General features: G+C 59.4%; 1 protein-coding gene across 2 annotated transcripts; it reads right to left on the reverse strand.

The window, feature by feature from the left end:
- Positions 1-896: 896 nt before the first annotated feature.
- Positions 897-16,491, reverse strand: LOC103821903 (nuclear receptor ROR-beta-like). 2 transcript variants are annotated; one of them, XM_030233612.2, is made up of 10 exons: positions 16,410-16,491; positions 8,902-8,987; positions 8,670-8,811; positions 7,923-8,336; positions 7,437-7,558; positions 7,058-7,190; positions 5,898-6,005; positions 5,335-5,445; positions 4,711-4,823; positions 897-4,177 (listed from the first exon to the last, which is right to left on the reverse strand). In XM_030233612.2, exons 3-10 carry the CDS (start codon positions 8,680-8,682, stop codon positions 4,016-4,018), a joined length of 1,176 nt encoding a protein of 391 aa, XP_030089472.1. In that variant the 5' UTR covers positions 8,683-8,811; positions 8,902-8,987; positions 16,410-16,491; the 3' UTR covers positions 897-4,015. The 2 variants fall into 2 exon arrangements, with proteins under 2 accessions (XP_030089472.1, XP_030089471.1); XM_030233611.2 differs by lacking the exon at positions 16,410-16,491 and adding an exon at positions 16,167-16,299.
- Between the last annotated feature and the right edge of the window lie 1,317 nt (positions 16,492-17,808).

Genomic DNA, 17,808 nt, shown 5'->3' on the forward strand with positions numbered 1-17,808 from the left:
AGGGCACAGTCCCAGCCTGCTCCTGGCTCACTTTGCTGTGCATTAAGTGAAGCAGGAACATCTCCCAGTGCCTGAAATCTGCCCTTATGTCCAAATCCTGAACAGGATGGGTGGGATCTTGGGCAGGAATTGTTTCCTGTGAGGGTGGGCAGGCCCTGGCACAGGTGCCCAGAGCAGCTGTGGCTGCCCCTGGATCCCTGGCAGTGCCCAAGGCCAGGCTGGACAGGGCTGGGAGCAGCCTGGGATGGTGGGAGGTGTCCCTGCCATGGCAGGGGTGGCCCTGGATGGGATTTAAGGTCCCTCCCAAACCAAACCAGTCTGGGATTCTGGTACAGCTCAGTCTTTAACCCATGGAAGAAATTAAAGGTTTTTCCATCACGTTGAGGGATTCATTTTCAGTCTCACTCTTTGCTAAAATTTAAAATCACTATTTCCAACATTATATTTATATTTTTTTTTAACCTTGTGAAACAGACTTTATTTTTCTTCCTGTAAATTTTGTGCAATATACATCTATGTACCGATAGAACACACCTCAGTAATAAGGTTGTCATCCATACATTATATTACTTTTTATTTAATGTTATGAAAAATTCCAACAACAGTTTTTGTCCTTAAATAAACATTTCTCCCTCCCCTGCCCTCCCTTCCTAAGCTGACTGGTCTGAAAGAGGAAATTTTATTTAGTTATTTTCTTTTCTTTAAAAAAATAGAAATTACAATCTTACAAGACAGAACATTCAATGAGAACAGAAGCATTGCCTAAATCTAAAAAGTAAAACATTTCCATAAAACCTGTTGGTATCTACAGGTAGGTATGTGTGGAGGGGTGGTAAATGGAAATAAAAGGTTTTCCATTTCTTCCTTTCATTCATAGAGATAAAAAATAACATAAAGCCGACCAAAACTTTATATATTTTTCTCTTTTGCACCAACATTCACAAGAATATATATTATATATATTTTTGATCCATCTTTATACACAGTGTGAGGGTTCTGTGGGTGGAAATGGACACTCAGCTACACTGCCAGAGCAGACAAACAAACACTAAATTAATCTTGGTCTGGAAAGGAGCCATCGCTGGCGGCCCAGGGCTGTTGGAAAGGAACATCCCATGTCGGGATGGGAACATTTCTGGAAAATCAGAGCCATGGGGGGCTCAGGGCTCCTGGGCCCCCTCCCCACTGGCCACAGGGGAGAGGGAAATCTCCCTTTTTGGGCATTTCTGCCCAGGCTTTGTTGTTCACCCTTTCCCTGCGAGCTCCAAGCTCTGGGTGGCCCAGCAGGGGTGAGGAACCTTGGCACAGCCCTGGCGAGCCTCAAGCAGGGGCTGCCACCCCTTGGCATCCCTTTCCACCCCTTGGCATCCCTTTCCACCCCTTGGCATCCCTTTCCACCCCTTGGCATCCCTTTCCAGGCGTGGCACCCGTCCCAGGCCAGGAATCACTGAATCGACACCGAATCACTTTATCCCCTCCCAAAAAATCATCGAATCAAGTCGGTTCCTCTGAAGAGAACTGAAAAGTGCAGGTTCCTGCAGTTTGGCAGGTCGAGTTACACGTGCTTAATACTTCCAGTCTTCCCTAGGTTCCCACGGGGGGGGCTCTTATTGCTCAGAATAATCCAGAATCTCTCCCCACGGGCTCTGATGGCCTGTTCCCAAATTAAGGTGCTTTCCTGGGGTCTTTGCCGGATGAAATGAAGTCGGTGGCGTTCACCACTGGTGTGTGTTGGGTTGGCTGACGAATACTGAGGGTCGAAAAGAAGGGTGTGTGCTTTTTTTTTTTTTTTTTTTTAATTTCTGTTTTTCCCCAAAAGTTCCCAAACCACCACGGGCTGTTCCCTCTGAGCTCAGTCACGTTCTGGGGCTGCTTTTCCCGGGAAGTGAACGGTGCTGTCGGAAATGATGCTTCCAAAAAAAAAAAAAAGGCACAACCCTCTGGACATAAAAGGCAGTACTGACTTCTCTCTTCTGTCCAAGCTTTGGAGAGGGCAGGAGAGGAGCCGGGCACATCCCCACGCCGTGGACGCTGCGCTGGGCAGCGACGCATTGGCACTGGACGTTGCGTGGGGTCGTGGGAGGCCTGGCAGCCTTTTCCCAGAGACCTGGCTCCAGCAGAGAGGGAGCTGAGGCTGGCAGGCTCCAATCTACTCCCAGAAGCAGTCGGGATGTGGTCAGCAAAGCCATGGGAGTTTGCTGTTGGGGTGTGGTCAGCAAAGCCACGCGGCAGCTGCCGGAGAGGAACGCAATCCCAAAATCCTTCTGCCTTGGAGCGGAGCAGAAATCCCATCAGCTTCCTGGGGAGTCTTCCCTTGTCAAGGTTGGTCCATGGTCTTCCCTAGGAGGTCTTTTGATAAAAGCAGGAATATCCCTCACGTTGCTAAGAAAGCTGCTTGTTTCATTTGAAGGGTGCAGTTATGGATCCAAAGGTTTTGGCTCACACTCAGGGATGGTCTGAGCTGCCCGAGGATGGGGTTGGGTGCACAAGGAATCAGCACAAAGCAGGAAAGGAGCTGGGGATTTTAGCCCTTTGTCAGCAGAAACTGGGGCTGCCTCGGAGCAGATTTTTCCCTTGTAGTTTTTTGGCATTTGCTGCAGCGGGAGCAGGAGCAGGGACGGAAAAATCCATCTGCAGAGCCACAGAGTCTCTCAAGCATCCCCTGCTGCCGTGGCCTAGAACAGCATCATCTCATCCCACCAATCCTTCCTTCATCCCCTTTTGAGCCTCCCAAAAGGAGCAGCAGGTCCCAAACAGCACATTCCTTCCAACCAGCCTTATTCCTTAAAGGGAATAAGGACCTTTCACTTCCCCTTGACTCCAGCAGGCAGTTTCTCCCCCTAAAAAGCTCCTAAATCCTGCTAACTCTAGGGAAACTCCCAAAATAACAGTTCTAGGGAGCTCACTGAGGGGAAAGCCTGGGTCCAACTCAACCTGCAGCCACGTCTGGGCTGCTGTGTGTGGTGTGGGAAAGGAGAACCTGGGGATGGGACCAGCTGTGGGCTGGGTGGAGAAAGGGTCATAAACCCTGCTCTGGGTGCTGAACCATGGAGCAGTTTTAATGGGATTGGTAAGAGAAGTGCACACAACAGCAGCACCCAGAGAGCCACCACTGCTGCGGCCACCATGGCCACAGGGACAGCCCTGGAGCCCCTCCAGTGGCCACGGGTGCCTCTGGGGTGGGATGGCCAGGATCTGGGCTCTGGCTGAAGTCCCGTGGGCCTGGAAAAGCTTCTGGGATACACAAAGGTGGCATGAGGCAGATGAACCTGCTGAACCAGCTCCACAAAGTCAGGTGGTCGCCCAGCTGGACAAGGAGCTGGCTGGGAATTTGGGAAAATGCTGTGACGGAGGGCATGGAGACCCTGCAAAATTTTTCCCCTGCTGCACTCAGCATCTTTTCCCTCAAACCAGCTTCCCCCACAGGAAAATCCTGTGCTGAATCCCCCACCAGGCACAGCCAGACCTTCCTTGGCCAAGCTCCCGGGGTCCCGCTGCAGCCGTGGGAGATGAAATAAAGCAAAGGCTCTGTCCTTTCCCTCTCCTCAGCTGCAGCCCCAACCCGACCCAGCCGAGTCAGCATCGCCCCTTCTTTATCCCATGCCTGAAGTTTGGGTTAAAAATCCACAATAGAATAAAAATAATAATTAAAAAACAAAGAAATAAAAATGGGAGGTGGAGAGTGCAGCCAGGACAGCGGGAAGGGCACTCCCTCCTCCTGTGTCACCAGGAGCAGCCTGTCCCTCACCACTGCCAGGAGCATCTCCTCTCCCAAGCAGAGATTTCACATTCATTTCACTGGTATGGCAAAGTCCATTTGCTTTTTCCTTCAAGGTGCTTTACATTCAAGAGCTATTGCAATCCACAGCGAGGAGACGGGGCCAGGGAGGCACCGCAGCCCCCCCGGGGTTCTCTTGCCTTTGATTATTTGATTTAAATAAATTGCCCAAAACCTCTGAAGTGCAGTTTGTCTCCAAATTTTGGGGAACTCAAAGGGGGCCACTGGCTCCTGGCCTTAGCTCTCCCGGGGGTCGCTGTACTGAAGCTCAGAGTTGAAAACCTCCTTGTAGAGGGGGGGGAAGTTCATGGCAGTCTCTGGGTGCAGGAGACGGAAAAATTCCAGCTTGTCCAAGTGCAGGTTGCAAATGGTCTTCATCAAGGGCAGCTTGGAAACCATCTGCAGGGAGAGAAGGAGCTGGTGACCATGGGATGCTGGGTGTGATGGCTCTGATGCTGCTCTTCCCCCTCTCCTGGGGACAAGCAGGGGGGTTTGGGGACCACTTGGTGTCCCCTGCACTGTGGTTCCCCCTTCCCTGGGCACAGTGGGTGGGTTTGGGGATCAAACCTGGCACTGGGGCACCATCAGACTCCCCACCTTTGGACAGCCTGGCAGCAACGTGGCCTCACCCCCAAACCCACATCTTTCTACAGTGGGGGCTCCTCCCCATTCCAGCTCTGTGCAGGTCAAAGCATTCCCAGAATGGCTTTTTCCTAAAAAAAGCCCACTTCTTGGTGCACTGCCAGGTTCAGCAGCTCTGCCTGCACCACAAGTGAGATTCACAGCCCTTGGAAGGAGAAATTCTTCTCCTCCTCTGACAGGTTTGGGGTCTCTCTCTCTCCAAAATGTGTGTGGCTCATGAGCTCTGGTACAGCCACATCCCCCAGCTCAGACACCTCCTGCTCCCCTGGCCGGGTTTGCTGTGCCACTACCTTCGAGAGCTTGTCCTCGGCGGAGTGTTTCTTCTGGATCTCGTGCTGCAGGGCCACATAGATCTTGTCCTGGAGCTTTTGCACCTTCTTGGACTCGGTCAGCCACGGGCGGTCTGCGGGAGAGGAGGGACAGAGTCACCACTCGTTGGATTAGGTTCTTTTCTGACTTAGGATGGGGCAACAGAGAGATGTTTTAAAGACTTTTATTTTATTTTTAGTCTTAAGTGAAGAGTGAGACAATATATATGTTATAATTCTATCACAATTAGAAGCTAATTATTAGAATGTTATCACTACTAGAGGCTAATCCATTTCCCACAACCACAAGGTCAGAGCCACCACAGGGCCAGAGACCACAGGGTCTCTCCCAGGCACAGGGCAGTGGCTCTTTTAACCTTTCCTGCTCTCCAGGATGGTTTTGAAGACACTTGGCTCCTCTCTCTGCTCCCCACCCCACCATGGATGACACGGTTCCTCTTCCCACCAAGATGCATTTTGTCCACCTTTAGATGCATTTTTTCCCCCAAATTCCATTCCCAGGAATAACTGAAATCATCCACCAAGGAAGGTTTATGGGGTCAGCTCTCCCCACAGGACACCCCCAGATATGGGGGCCCCCAGTACCTGGGGAGAGCAGGACAGCAGCAGTGAAGAGGGCGAGCTCCTCGTCCGACAGCTGCAGGCGGCACAGGGTCCTCCCCAGCTCGAAGACGGCACCGATGAGGTCGTCACAGCCTGAGCAGGGGACAGCAGGGACACGTCACTGTCACTGTCACTGTCACTGTCAGTGTCACTGTCACTGCTCTGCCCGCCCAGCAGCACCCGGAGCTTGGAAAGGTTTTGGGAGAGGAGATGGGTGGAGGGGGGTCCTGGACACTCACCTGGCAAATTCCAGCTTTGTCTGGGGTCCAGAGAGAGAGTAGAGGGACAGAGACAGGGACAGGGACAACAGAGGATAGGGGGAGGAAGAAGAGGGGAAGGAGAAAGAAAGAAGGAGAAAGAAGAAGGAGAAGGAAGGAGGAGAAGGAAGGAGGAGAAGGAAGGAGGAGAAAGAAGAGAAGGAAGGAGGAGAAGGCAGGAGGAGAAGGAAGAAGGAGAAGGAAGGAGAAAACGGGAGGAGAAAGAAGAAGAAGGAGAAAGAAGGAGGAGAAAGAAAGCCCCAAGGGAGGGGCAGCTGGAGCCCTTACCAAGAGATTTGAACATCTGCATCCCACCGAACTTGCCCTCGAAGAGGACGGTGTTGTTCAAGGGGTTGAAGGCGCGGATCATGCGGATCAGGAGCACCTCGAGGCAACCTGATGTAGGCAGAGAGAGCGCAGACGAGGGCAGGGCAGGGCAGGGTGGGGAAGGTCAGGGGGGTTTCCATCACCCCAGGACCAAATGTAAGAAAGAGGAAAGCCCCCAGTGCACGTTTGAGGTCCAGATTGTTCATTCCCAAGAGCAGAATGGGTATTTCAACAAATCCAGTTTGGGTTTTTGGGATCGGTTGGGTTTTTTTAGGTGTCCAATTGTGACCACAATATTTCACCAAAGGGAAATATTATCCAGTCATTCGCAGCCAGGCACAGCGAGACCGAGGTCGTGGTGGAGCACCGAGAGAGAGGAAAGGGTGAAAACAAAATAAATAAAAAGAAAATGGAAGGAAGAAATGAAAGAATGAGTTAAACTCCAGTGCATCAGGCACAGCCAGCTCTGGCTTTGGGGTACAGCACCCTGCTGGGACGCTGGCATGTGTCCCCAGGGCTGGGAGCTAATCTCAGCTCCCCAGCTCTGACAGATTAGAAACTGAGGTTTTCCCAGTGTTTTGGGGGTTTTGCACATTCAGCTCCCCGGCCTGGGCACGGCATTGCCAGCTTGGGCAGATGGAAGGGTGGGGGACGTGGGTGTGCGCTGCCATCATCCTCCTCTCCCCAGTCTCTTGCTGGGAGAAGAGGCCAATCCTTTTCTCTCAATCCTCCCTGCTCCTGTTTGAGTTTGGCACCCCTTCTCCCAGAGGAAAACCTTCTGTTCTCGTTTCCATCCCAGTTTCTGGGTGACATTTGGATGAGGGCGGCCATGGAGAAAAGCCTCTGCCCAAGGCAGGCACTCCCCACGTGCCCCCCTTCACCATCGTCCTTGGACGTGACCTGCAGCTCCTTCCAGCCCAGCACCTGCTCCCCCAGCACTGGGAGAACTGGGGCAGCCGGGGGGACCCCAAAAGGAAAGCACCAGCCAAGAGAAGAGATGGGATTTGCTTCTGGCCCCGTGGCTGCCGCTCAGGAGAGGTGTTGGGGGTGGGAGGGGGACGGTGGGGACACGAAGGGGGGTGGCAGGGACGCAAGGGGGGCGGTGGGGCTCCCCCCCTTACCGGCTTTCAGGAGGATGATCTGGTCGTTCTGGCAGAGCTCCATGAAGCCGTCGATGCGCTTGGCGAACTCCACCACGTACTGGATGGCGTTGGAGATCTGCAGCGAGCACTGCTGCCACATGGCCTCACAGCTCTGTGCCACAGGGGACACTCTCAGGGAGTGCTGGCACCCTGGCACCCCAGCTCTGTCACCCCCCAGGGCAATGATGAGACCCCAGTGCTGTGCCATCCACAGAGGATGGTGGCATTAGGACACCTGGGGTGTGACCTGCCACAGCAACCTCCCCCTCTGGGCAGCTCCCAAGCACTGACACCTTCTCACCCAGCACAGCCCCAGGGCACACTGGCTGTGCCAGGGGGCTGTGACAGTGGCACTCACCTTGCTCTGCAGGGCACGGACCTCCTCGGGGGAGTAGAGGCTCCACGCCAGGCGCTTGAGCTCCTCCGTTGTGTACTGGCACGTCTCCAGGTGTGACTTCACCACGTTCTGGGCCACCCTGTCTGCAGGGGGGGACAGCAGCCGGTGAGACCTGGGGACCCCCACCCTGTCCTGGCCTCTGGGGCTGCCGGGGCTGAGCCTAAAGCAAGCAAGGGATGTGCCACATGACCTTGGGTGTGCTGACTCCATCAGGGAGCCTTGGGACTGCTCCAAGAGCTGAGGCTGGGCTCACTGTCTTCAAATCCCAGAATGGTTTGGGTTGGAAGCTTAAATCCCATCCACTTATTCATCTTAAATCTCATTCCAACCCCCTGCCGTGGGCAAGGACACCTTCCCCTAGACCAGGTGTGTGTCCCCGGGGCTGGATGTGTCCTGCAAGGTGCTGGGGTGGCCCCAAACACCATGCCACACTGCACTGGCACTCACCAATCTCCAGGACAGAGATGTCAGGGGGCAGCTGGGCACCCTCCAGGGCCCCGTGTGCCAACAGCGCCGGCTCCAGCATCAGCTCGTAGATGGACTCCTGCTTGATGAGCGTGGCATCAGCCACGTCCAGGCTGGACTGGTCGGGCGAGGGCTGGGCCGAGGCCAGCAGGTCCAGGTTGTAGTAGGTGCTGCTGCCATCGGGGGTCAGGGGGAAGTCGAAGAGGAGCCCGTCAGACAGCGTGGAGATGTCGTCCAGGTCAGAGAGGCCGCTGCTGACGCTCGTGGTGTAAACGCGGCTCAGGGGCTCGGGCTCATCCTTGGTGCCGCCGCTCTGCTCCTGGCTCTGCTGGTGCTTCTGCACCTCGGCGTAGAGGCTGTCCCGCTGCTTCTTGGACATGCGGCCGAACTTCACCGCTGCCCCGGGGGAGAGACGGCCGCGTCAGGGCAGCTTCACCCCCCAGGGCAAAGCCACGACCGCCCTCTGCCCTGGGAAATGCCCTGGCTCCCGCGGGAGTGCCTGGCCTGGGGGCTGGGACCCCACTGGATGCACCGCCCCCATCCCAGACCAGCCCTGGGTCAAACCAAACAACCAGTTTCGATTTTCCCACGGAAAACACAAAAGCGTTTCCTGCTTCCCAAACCCTCCTTGCACCGGGCTGGCCCTGCGGGGGGAGCAGCTTCATCCTGAGTGCCTGACTCGCTCCGAGGAGGAGCAGGTGGCCCCTGGGGACCCGGGGCACCACTCACCGTCGCGGGACATGCCCAGTGCCAGGCATTTCTGCAGGCGGCAGTGCTGGCAGCGGTTGCGGTTGGTGCGGTCGATCAGGCAGTTCCTTTGCCGGGAGCAGGAGTAGCTGGCATTGTTCTGCTGGCTCCTCCGAAAGAAACCCTGCCCGGGATGGGACGGGAGGAGTTGGGAAAGTGGCCGGCTGGAAGCCAGGGCCGCCCCCCTACCCGCAGCCGGCCTCCCCGGGCTCACCTTGCAGCCTTCGCAGGTGATGACACCGTAGTGGATCCCTGAGGATTTGTCTCCGCAGATCTTGCACGGGATCACCTCGATTTGGGCTGCGGTGGATGGGGAAAGAGGGGAAATCACGGGGTTAATAATGGTCACTGCTGGGAGGGAGGAGGGGGATGGCCCCGGCCACGGCAGCCCAGCCGCGGGCTGGCTCAGCACCTGGGGAAACTGAGGCACGAGAGCTGGACCCACCGGCAGCTCAGCCCTTCCCACAGACCCCACAAGGATTCTTGCACCTCAGAGAGGTCCCTAAAAGGTTCACACAGGGCGTGGGGAATCCCCATCCCCCAGCAGCAAGAGCTAGGGTAGGAAAGCCCTTGGATGCAGGAGAGCACAGAACACTTCTGTGCTAAGGGACCTTGTTTGGGAATCACTCCCTTTATTTTTCAACCAATGTGTGCACCAGGACAGGGACAGCCTCGGCACAGGGACCATCCCCATCCCTGCAGATGCAGATGCTCTGGACCCCCCCGTGCCCCCCCCCAGCAGCTCCTTTGAACCCAGGACCAATATAGCCATCCCCAGCTCAAGGTCCCTGCCCCTTCCCCCCACAAATCCTCTTCCCTCCCCGCTTCTGCTTCGCTGGCATGAGCTGCTAATAGGCTTCGTCCTCCTCATTTTCCAGCTGCCCCAGATCTGGGCTGGCTCTGCCCTCCCGACCCGCGGGGGGGATGCACGGCACCCCCGGGGCTGTACGTGCCTCCCGGCATCTCTGCACCCTCTAATCCCCGCTCCAGCCCCCGCAGCCCCGGCCCGGCTCAGCCTGGCGGCGCTCTCGAGGGTGCTGGGCAGGCATCGCCGAGCCAAAATAACCCCCAGGGCCAGATTATGGTTATTTCCAATCTCCTGGGCCTGTGCAAATCCCTGCTCGGGTAATTCCCTTCTGCCTCCCCTCTCCCCTGGGAGCCATCGGCTCTGCTGGAGAGATGTGTTCTGTAGGGCCACCTCTGTGAGTGACAATCCCAGTGCTCAGCCAGTGCCACCTGTACCCCAGCACCTGGCAGGGTCCTGGGGTCCCTTAATGCTTGGGGGGGGGGCTGGAATGGAGCACTGAAGCCTCACTGGGCAGAGGGGCAGCCAAGGTGCCACCGGCCCCTAAGGGATGCTCAGTCCCCCGGGGATGGCACTGGTCCCTCCTAGGGATGCTCTCTGTCCCTCAGGGGAGCCCTTGGTACCCCCGAGGATGCTCAATATCCCAGGGATGCCTCTAGTACCCCCAGGGATGCTGTTGGTACCCCCAGGGATGCCAGCCCCGGGGCAGGTTTGCTCTCCCCGACTCTGGGGAAGGACTCACTCCCAGTCCAGGTGTAAGTGGAGGGACAGATCCTCCTGCATCCTTTGACTCACTGATTAACCCAATGCCCCACATGCACCAGGTGGTTTTGGGGCTTACCTCCTCCTCCCCTGGGCTGGGCTTCTCCCAGTGTCTTGTCCCCCGACTCGAGGGAGTCACATCCTATCCCTGTCCCTCCCCACATCCTCTGCCTACGCCTCTGCCGTGGTTCTGAGCCTGGGAGAGCAGAGCTGGTTTCCCCGCGGTGGGCAGGGCAGGGATGTCCAGGGCATCCTCACATCCCCCGCAGCTGCATCAACACCGCAGCCCCAGGGCCGCCCCTTTCACAGGGGCACGGAGGCACCAGGAGGGCCATGTGGGGCCACCCCCAAATCACCACCCGGCTCCGATGACCAAGACACCCCCAATTCCCTGGATCCCGCTGCCATCTCCCCCAAGCTGCCGGACCGCAGGGACGGCTCCCCTCCCCACCACCCCGCCCCGAGCCCTGTCCCGGGATGGGACCGAGGTGGTGGCATGGCGGGGGGCACAGGGAGGGGGTGCCACCCCCGGCAGGAAGCGGCGTCTGTTCGTTATGCAACGTTAATTGCAGCCGCCGGCAGCGCGGGTGATGCATCGCGCCCGCCGCGCCCTCACGCCCGCGGCCGATACTCCGGTACCCGGAATTACCGGCACCGGCAAACAGCGGGGCTGAGCGCGGCCCGGCACCCCCAGCAGAGCCCAGCGACGCCCCAGAAACCCCAGCGATGCCAAAGGCTTCGTGTGGTGCCGGTGGCCAAATCCCGCCCCTCGAGAGCCCCCGGGGCTGGAGCGGAGGGTGATGGGGATGATGCTGTCCTGGTGAAGGACAAGCCCTGACCGCCCGCCGTGTGCCCGCAGCCTTTTGGGGCTCTAATTAACATCCTGCTAATTACCCGGCCGTGCCCACCGCTGGCACCTGACCCGCTCGTAAGACGCTCGCCCCAAATAACTGACGTGGAGATACGGCCGTAACCTGGCGATGGCAATTACAGCCCAGCACGGTTAATTGCTGCTCTGATTGTAAACCCGGCTGAATCACCGAGTCGGCTCCTTCAGTGTCCCCTCGTGCCGCGGCCGTGGACCCCCGAGGTCCATCCCCCCATCTCCCCTGCGACCCCCAAACACGCCCCTGGGGCAAATCCCCAGGATCTGGGGGATGGGAAGGAATGTGGGTGAGGGTGGGGTGGCCACAGCAGCTCCGGCATCCCCCAAATCTCACTGTGATCAGGGAAAACATCTCAGTAGACCCCAAATCCCGGATATTCCTCCACCTCAACCACCCCACCCCCGTGCCTTAGTTTCCCCACTGGAGAATCTTCCACCACAACCGTGCCACCATCGGCCACACTGCGAACGGGGGGGGACATTTAGGAGGGGGGTGAACCTCTTCCCCCTCTGGGGGAGGCAGCAGGGAACCTCCACCCCGAGACCAATGGGGCTAAAACAGGGATCAGGATAAAAGAAACAACGAAAGGGTTAAAAAAAAAAAAAGTAATAATGATCTCCAGCCGGCAATTAAAATGTCCCGGCGGTGGTATTTGTTCTCCTCCCACTGTAAACACTTCTTGCCCAACTCCCGGCCCGCTGCCACCGGCCGGCCCTTATGTAAGTGGCCCTGTGGCCCGGTGCGGCCACGGGCCCGGCCGTGGCGGGGCGATGGCCCCCGGTGCGGCGCTGCCGCGGCCCCGCGGTGGAGCCCTCCTGTCCCACTGACACACTTTCTGCCCGTGGCCACGCGCGCTTGTGTAACCACGGCCCTTAACCCTTCCGGGCCCGGACCGGGCTGCTGCTCGGGAGGGCACGCCGACCTCCCGCCAGCGGGAGCGGGGATTTGGGGGGATTTCGGAGTGATATCTCCAGCTGGGGGCACCAGCCTGAGCTGGAGCTCCAGGTGAGGGGCACAGGTGTGTCCCTGCACAGCGCCCAGGCCGCCTGTCACCCCCCAGATCTGGCTGTGTGTGTCCCCTCCAGCCCAGCACCGCTCTCCCCAGCCCCTGCTGGAGGCTCCGGTGGTTTCGGCAGAGCCAGGGCCGCCCTCCACGAGCGGGAATGGGCCGGCACACCCTCCCCTCCATCGCCTCCGCCCCAAGGGCGGGCATCTCTCGCACCCCAAAACAAAACAAGGCAGGCCCTGCAGGATGCAGGCAAGGGGTCTGGACCCCTCTCTGTGGTGGAGGGAGGATGGTGGCCCCATCGTCCTCCTCCTCCTCCCCCTGTCCCTCCCCTCGGCCGTATGATCTCACGGCTTTGGGGGAACCACCCCAAAAACCCTCAGCATCCCATTTAGCCTTGGGATGTGCTGTGACCCCACTGCTGCTGGGGAATTTTTGGAGCTGACCCCTCCCCATTGGCATAACTGGGTGCCCCTGGCTGTGGGGTGAGGACTCCTGGGAGGGGTTTGTTTTGGGGTGCACTGGCAGATCCCTGCACAGTCCCCCAGGGTGAGCCTGCACAGCTGTCACCCCACAGGGGCAGAATATGGGCACCCCTTCCCCTGAGGGGCCACGTGAGGCCGTGGTGTCCTTGCTGGAGGTTGTGGGGCAGCATCCCAGCTCAGAGTATTTCAGAGGTGGCTCTGTGCCTCTGGGGCCATCCCTGCCCCAAATATCCCCTGGTGCTTCCCCAGTGCCCTGGCTCGGTACCCAGTGAACCTGCTGGGAGAGCAGCTCTGTCCCCCATCCCTCTGCCAGGCTCCATCAATGCTGCGGGATGGGCACCCCTGGGAACTGGCAGCAGCCCTGAGCCCCCCTGGATCCCCCAGCCCCAGCCGGGGCACTGGGGTGCTCCAATGCTTCACCTCCACCACCTCTCCCCTTCCAGGGAGACCCAGCATCCCCTTGATGTAGCCAGAGCAGGGAGAGGAGGGTGGGTCCAGGCTGCACAGGGACCCACAGGGACCCACAGGGACACACAAAGCCACCCCATTTCCCATTCCTGCCCTAAACCCCTGCTCTGCACCTGCATCCTCTGCAGCAACCTCCAGCCCCAGGAGTGACTGCTCCTCCCCACAGCCACCATCCACAGTTGTGTTTTGGTGTTGGGGCAGGAATAAACAAGGAAATAAAGGGAATTATCACCCCTTTATATCTGCTGTTGGTTTTGCTATTAAACAGCCTCAAGTGCTGCAGTGCCTCGGGGTCTCGCAGCACCCCCGCACTTTGCCCATGGCTGACAAAAAATCCCATCCCCATCCCTGCACCCCGGGGAACCCCAAACAAGCCAGGCCCATGCCGGGTGTTCGCAGCCCCGGCTCCAGGCACAGGGACACCGAGGCCAAGTGGGCAGTAGGGAAAATTCAGATGACAAAACCACGGCCCGTGCCGGGCTGGGATTCTGGAGGGGGAACTGCTTTCCTAAGTGATTAGCAAAGATTTCCTGGAAACTTTGGGCCAGAACAGCGCTCAGCTGCTCTCACCCTGCCCTGGGGCAACGCCTGGCCACCTTCCCTTGCAGGCACGCGAACAGAGCTTTTGCATTCTCCCCAGTCCCCAGCAAGGCGCTGCTTTCCCCGTCCCGTGGTGCAGTGTGTGCCCCCGACAGGGAAATGGCAGCTCCGGATGGGCGATGTGGCTCCCCCAGGGCCGCCCGCTCCTGCTCGGGCCGCTCCGGTTCAGCAGCTCCGGTTCCGCAGCTCCCGTGCCACGCAGCGCCGTGCCAAGGCCAGCCCCGCCGGCGCAGGACGCGGCCCTTTGCACTTTGCCTGGTGCAGAAGGGTGGCAAAGGTGAGGCAGCGGGGAGGGGGACCTGCCAGCCCGGGGTGGGGACAAACCGGGCTGAGGTGGGAGAACCCCTTCAGCAGTGCTGCTAAACCGGGGGGGAATTATCTCCCTGGGGCTAAAAAAAGGCAGGAGAGCTCTGCTCACCACATCCGATAAACCGGGCTGATTTAGACATTAGCAGCTCTTTAAATAACCGCCGCGAGTTCAAAGTTAAACGTGACAGGGAGCAGGGACAGCGACGTTGGGCTGGGGACAGGGACCCCCGGCCCCCACCACTGCTCTCCCCTCTCCCGGTGCCGACTCTCCCCGGGGTTATCAGGGTGGGGGATCCAAAATCCCGTCTGGACCCCTCAGGACCCCATAAAGGCAGAGGACAGCTTTCTCCTCCAGGTTTGTTTTTTGGGAAGTGGAGGCACGGCCATCCCCGCGCTCCGGTACCGGGCCAGGCGCGGCCGTCGTGCGGGAGGGCCGGTGGGTGCCGGCTGCCCTCGGCCGCGCCAGCGTGTGCACGCCGCCGAAACGGGCAGGGAAGCTCCTCCTCCGCCCTCTCTGATTTTTTCCAATGACAGATCTAGGTCACTAGGACAAGTCGCAAAGGCTGCCGAGCCACCGCACGCTCCTCGCCACGCTGCTTGCAAAACAAGTGAGCAGGAGGGCTGGAAATCGTATAGGATTATACAAGGCAAAGCCTCTTCCCCGGCCCCGGCGCAGCCGCGGCGCAGGGAAGGACAGGAGCGAGGAGCTGCTGTGGCCCCCGGGGAAACGGGGCAGAGCGGTGGCGGGTTTGGGAAGGAAAATGGAGATTGAATCAATTTGGCGTCGCCATGCGGCGTTTGGGCTTCGAGAGGGATGAGGACGAGGGACTGCAGGAAAAACGCCCGACTGGGGGGAACGGTGGGATATCAGCAGGGTTCGGCCCTAAATTAGGGTCAGCACCAGCAATTCATGGGGGAAAGGAAAAATATTTTTAAAAAAGGAAAAGTTCGCCCAGTTGCTAATTAAGCCGGTGCTGGCTGTGCAAGTGCTACGTAAGAGCCAGGCGTGATCGCAATTAGGCAGGCGTTAATGCTTCCCTCCGTCCTAATAAAGGTGAAAACCCAGGATGTAGAGGGGCAGGAAGGGGATGTGGGGGGCTCGCCTCGCCCTCCTCACCCACCCTGGCCCCACCGTTACACAAGAGTGCGGCGGGGACAGAGCCGCAGCACTCGCGGCGCAGGGAGGAAGCAGGATTTGAGGAGCACGGGATGAACGTCCTGGTACCCACACCCCAAAATGAGCCTAAGGACCTGCACCCCCAAAACACACCTATGGAGGGGCACCAGGGAGTCCTGGCAGGGAGAAGGGCTCAGGGAAGGCAGGGCATGATGGAAAAATGATTTAAAGGAGGATGAAAATCCCAGCCCAGCGCGCTGGAACAGAGCTGAGTCCGGCCACCGCTGCGTCACCATCACCAGGCCCCGCTGGATTGTCCCGCTGGAGCCTTCCTCCCTCCATCCTCCTCCTCCCCACCGTCTGCTTGGCAAAGCAGAGGGGTGAAAAGTAGGAATTACCTTTGGGAACGAGTAAAAACAAGCAGGTGCTGGCACAACTCACCCCTGCCCTGGAAAAGGGGCACCCAAAATTGCACCTGATCCCTCTCCCGTCCCTGCAGGAGCCTCCCAAACTACCCCCCACGCCGTGGGGAGGGATAAAAGGGGGGAAAAACTACAATAAATCCAGCCCTGGTGGGAGCAACATATTGAAGAGGAGATTAAGGGGTTTAGTGCGGGGAAAAGCTTAAGAGTGCGCCTAAGCCGGCGTCGGAAAGCAAAGCAAAATAAACAAGAATTTTATTCCTAACGAAGGGGGAGCTGGAGGAGGCAGAGCGGCCCCGGCGGGGCTGGTGCGGGTTCCCCCCTTGCTCCCCTCCGCGGGGCTGGTGCGGGTCCTTCCCGTCCCTTCCGCGGGGCTCACACCGCTCCCCTCGTCCTCCTCCAGCAAAGTTGATGCGGATACCCCCTTGTCACTGTCCGGGCTGACACAGAGTCCCCCCGTCCCCCACCGGCGGGGCTGATGCGGCTCCCTCGTATCCCCGTCCGGGCTGACGTCGGGTCTTCCCCGTCCCCCTCCGCCAGGCTGATGCGGGAACCCCCGATCCCCATCGGGACCAACTTCTGCCGCTGCCCCCCGCAGCCCCCGGACCCCGGACCCACCTCTCATCGTGTCCGCCGCGGTCAGGGCGCCGGGGGGCGCATGGGGCGGCGCGGGGGTCCGGAGCGGCGCGGGGAGCGGCGGCACCGGGAGGCACCGGGCGGCACCGGGAAGCACCGGGCGGCACCGGGCGGCTCTGGCACCTGCCCCTCCGCCGCGCCGTGACCCACTTCTGCCCGAGCATGCGGCCGTTCACATGACGAGCCCGCCCCGCCCCCCCCAATCGGTTTCACTTCCAGCCCCACCTCCTGCCCTTCGTCCTCCTCCTCCTCCTGCTCCATCCCCATCTCCGCCGCTCCTCCGCCCGGTGCTCGGCGCTGCGCGGGAGCTGCCGGCGCCCGCCCGGGACCGGGGTCTGCGCGACCCCCGCCCGGTCGTGGCGGCTCGGAGCTGCCCCCGGGGCTGCCCGCCCCCGGGAGGGACGTGCCGTGCCCGTCCTGCCCCGGCTCGCCCAGGCACGGGGCCGGCTGCGTGTCCCGCTGAATCACTGCTGCCTTGCTTCACTTCGCTCCCGTGCAGCCCCGCTGTCCCCGCCAGGGACCCCGCTTGCGCGGGCACCCCAAAAAAGCCCGGCAGGGCAGGACAGGACAGGACAGGGTGGGGGGCCTCTGAAGAAGGGACAGCATCCGGCACCGGGGGGGTGTGGGGAGCACGGGGACCCCCCCGTGGCTGCCCAGTGTGCCCATGCCAGGGTGCAGGTGCTGAGGTCTAGGGGAACATCCCACCTGGGAGCCCTGCGGGTCGGGAACGGCACCGTGGAAGAAGTGGGAAGATTTGAAGGTGGCAGAGAGGCAATTCCCACCCGTCCTTCATGCTGGGATAGGCACAGGTGGTTTTGGGGCCCGGGGTCGTACCCTGGATAAGGGAAACTAATTAAGAGGTGCAGAGATGGTGGCTCTGGACCACGCAGGCGGCCTTGCCGTGCAGAGCCCGAGGTGTCGGCACAGGGCAAAGTCCCCTGGCTGGGGTTTGTGGTGCACCAGGTCACCAGAGTCCTCCCTGGTGCCACATCACAGGGGTGGAGGCAGCTGGTCCTGGCAATGCTGGGCCAGGGCTCAGGTGCCAGGGTCAGAGCTCAGCGGTGCCCAGAGATGCCTGGGGACAGTGGCACTGGCCTGGAGACCTGATGTGTGTGGAGAAGGCATCTGCCACAGGCAGATGAGCACTGCTCCCACTGCAGACACGGACCTGGCATCCATCATGGGCATGGACCTGGCATCACCACAGGCATGGATGAGGCATCTGCCATGAGCATGAGTGTGGCATCTGCCATGAGCATGGCATCCAACCATGGTCACAAGTATGGCACAGCCACATCAGCCATGGATGTGGAGACAACATCCACCAGAGGCACAGATGCAGCCACCATCACCATCACTACATGTGGCATCACTGCCTCCCCCCTGGATGGCCTCCTGCCCTCACAGCTGGGCCCTGAGGGGACACCTCAGCCCCCCAATGCTCAAATCAAACCATTTAATGGCAGTTGAGGGGGCAATTTCAACCCACATCCACCCCAAATGCTGAGCTGAGCCAGGGGTGCAGAGATGCTGATGGGCCCCGGCAGAGGGGTTCTCCTGCTGTTCCTTGGGCTGTCCCCTGCTCTGGCACAGACAGGTGGCAGTGGCAGAGGGACGCTGGGCC

This window comes from Serinus canaria, chromosome 28 (assembly GCF_022539315.1).
Source record: "Serinus canaria isolate serCan28SL12 chromosome 28, serCan2020, whole genome shotgun sequence".
NCBI classification, from domain to species: domain Eukaryota; kingdom Metazoa; phylum Chordata; class Aves; order Passeriformes; family Fringillidae; genus Serinus; species Serinus canaria.

Bases quoted from the DNA above. Each gene is read 5' to 3' on its own strand.
- LOC103821903 (XM_030233611.2), bottom strand. The intron at 8,812-8,901 runs GTGAGCCCGGGG...CATCCCGGGCAG, and splicing joins TCACCTGCGAAGGCTGCAAG to GGTTTCTTTCGGAGGAGCCA. The intron at 4,178-4,710 runs GTAGTGGCACAG...CTCTCCCTGCAG, and splicing joins CCGAGGACAAGCTCTCGAAG to ATGGTTTCCAAGCTGCCCTT.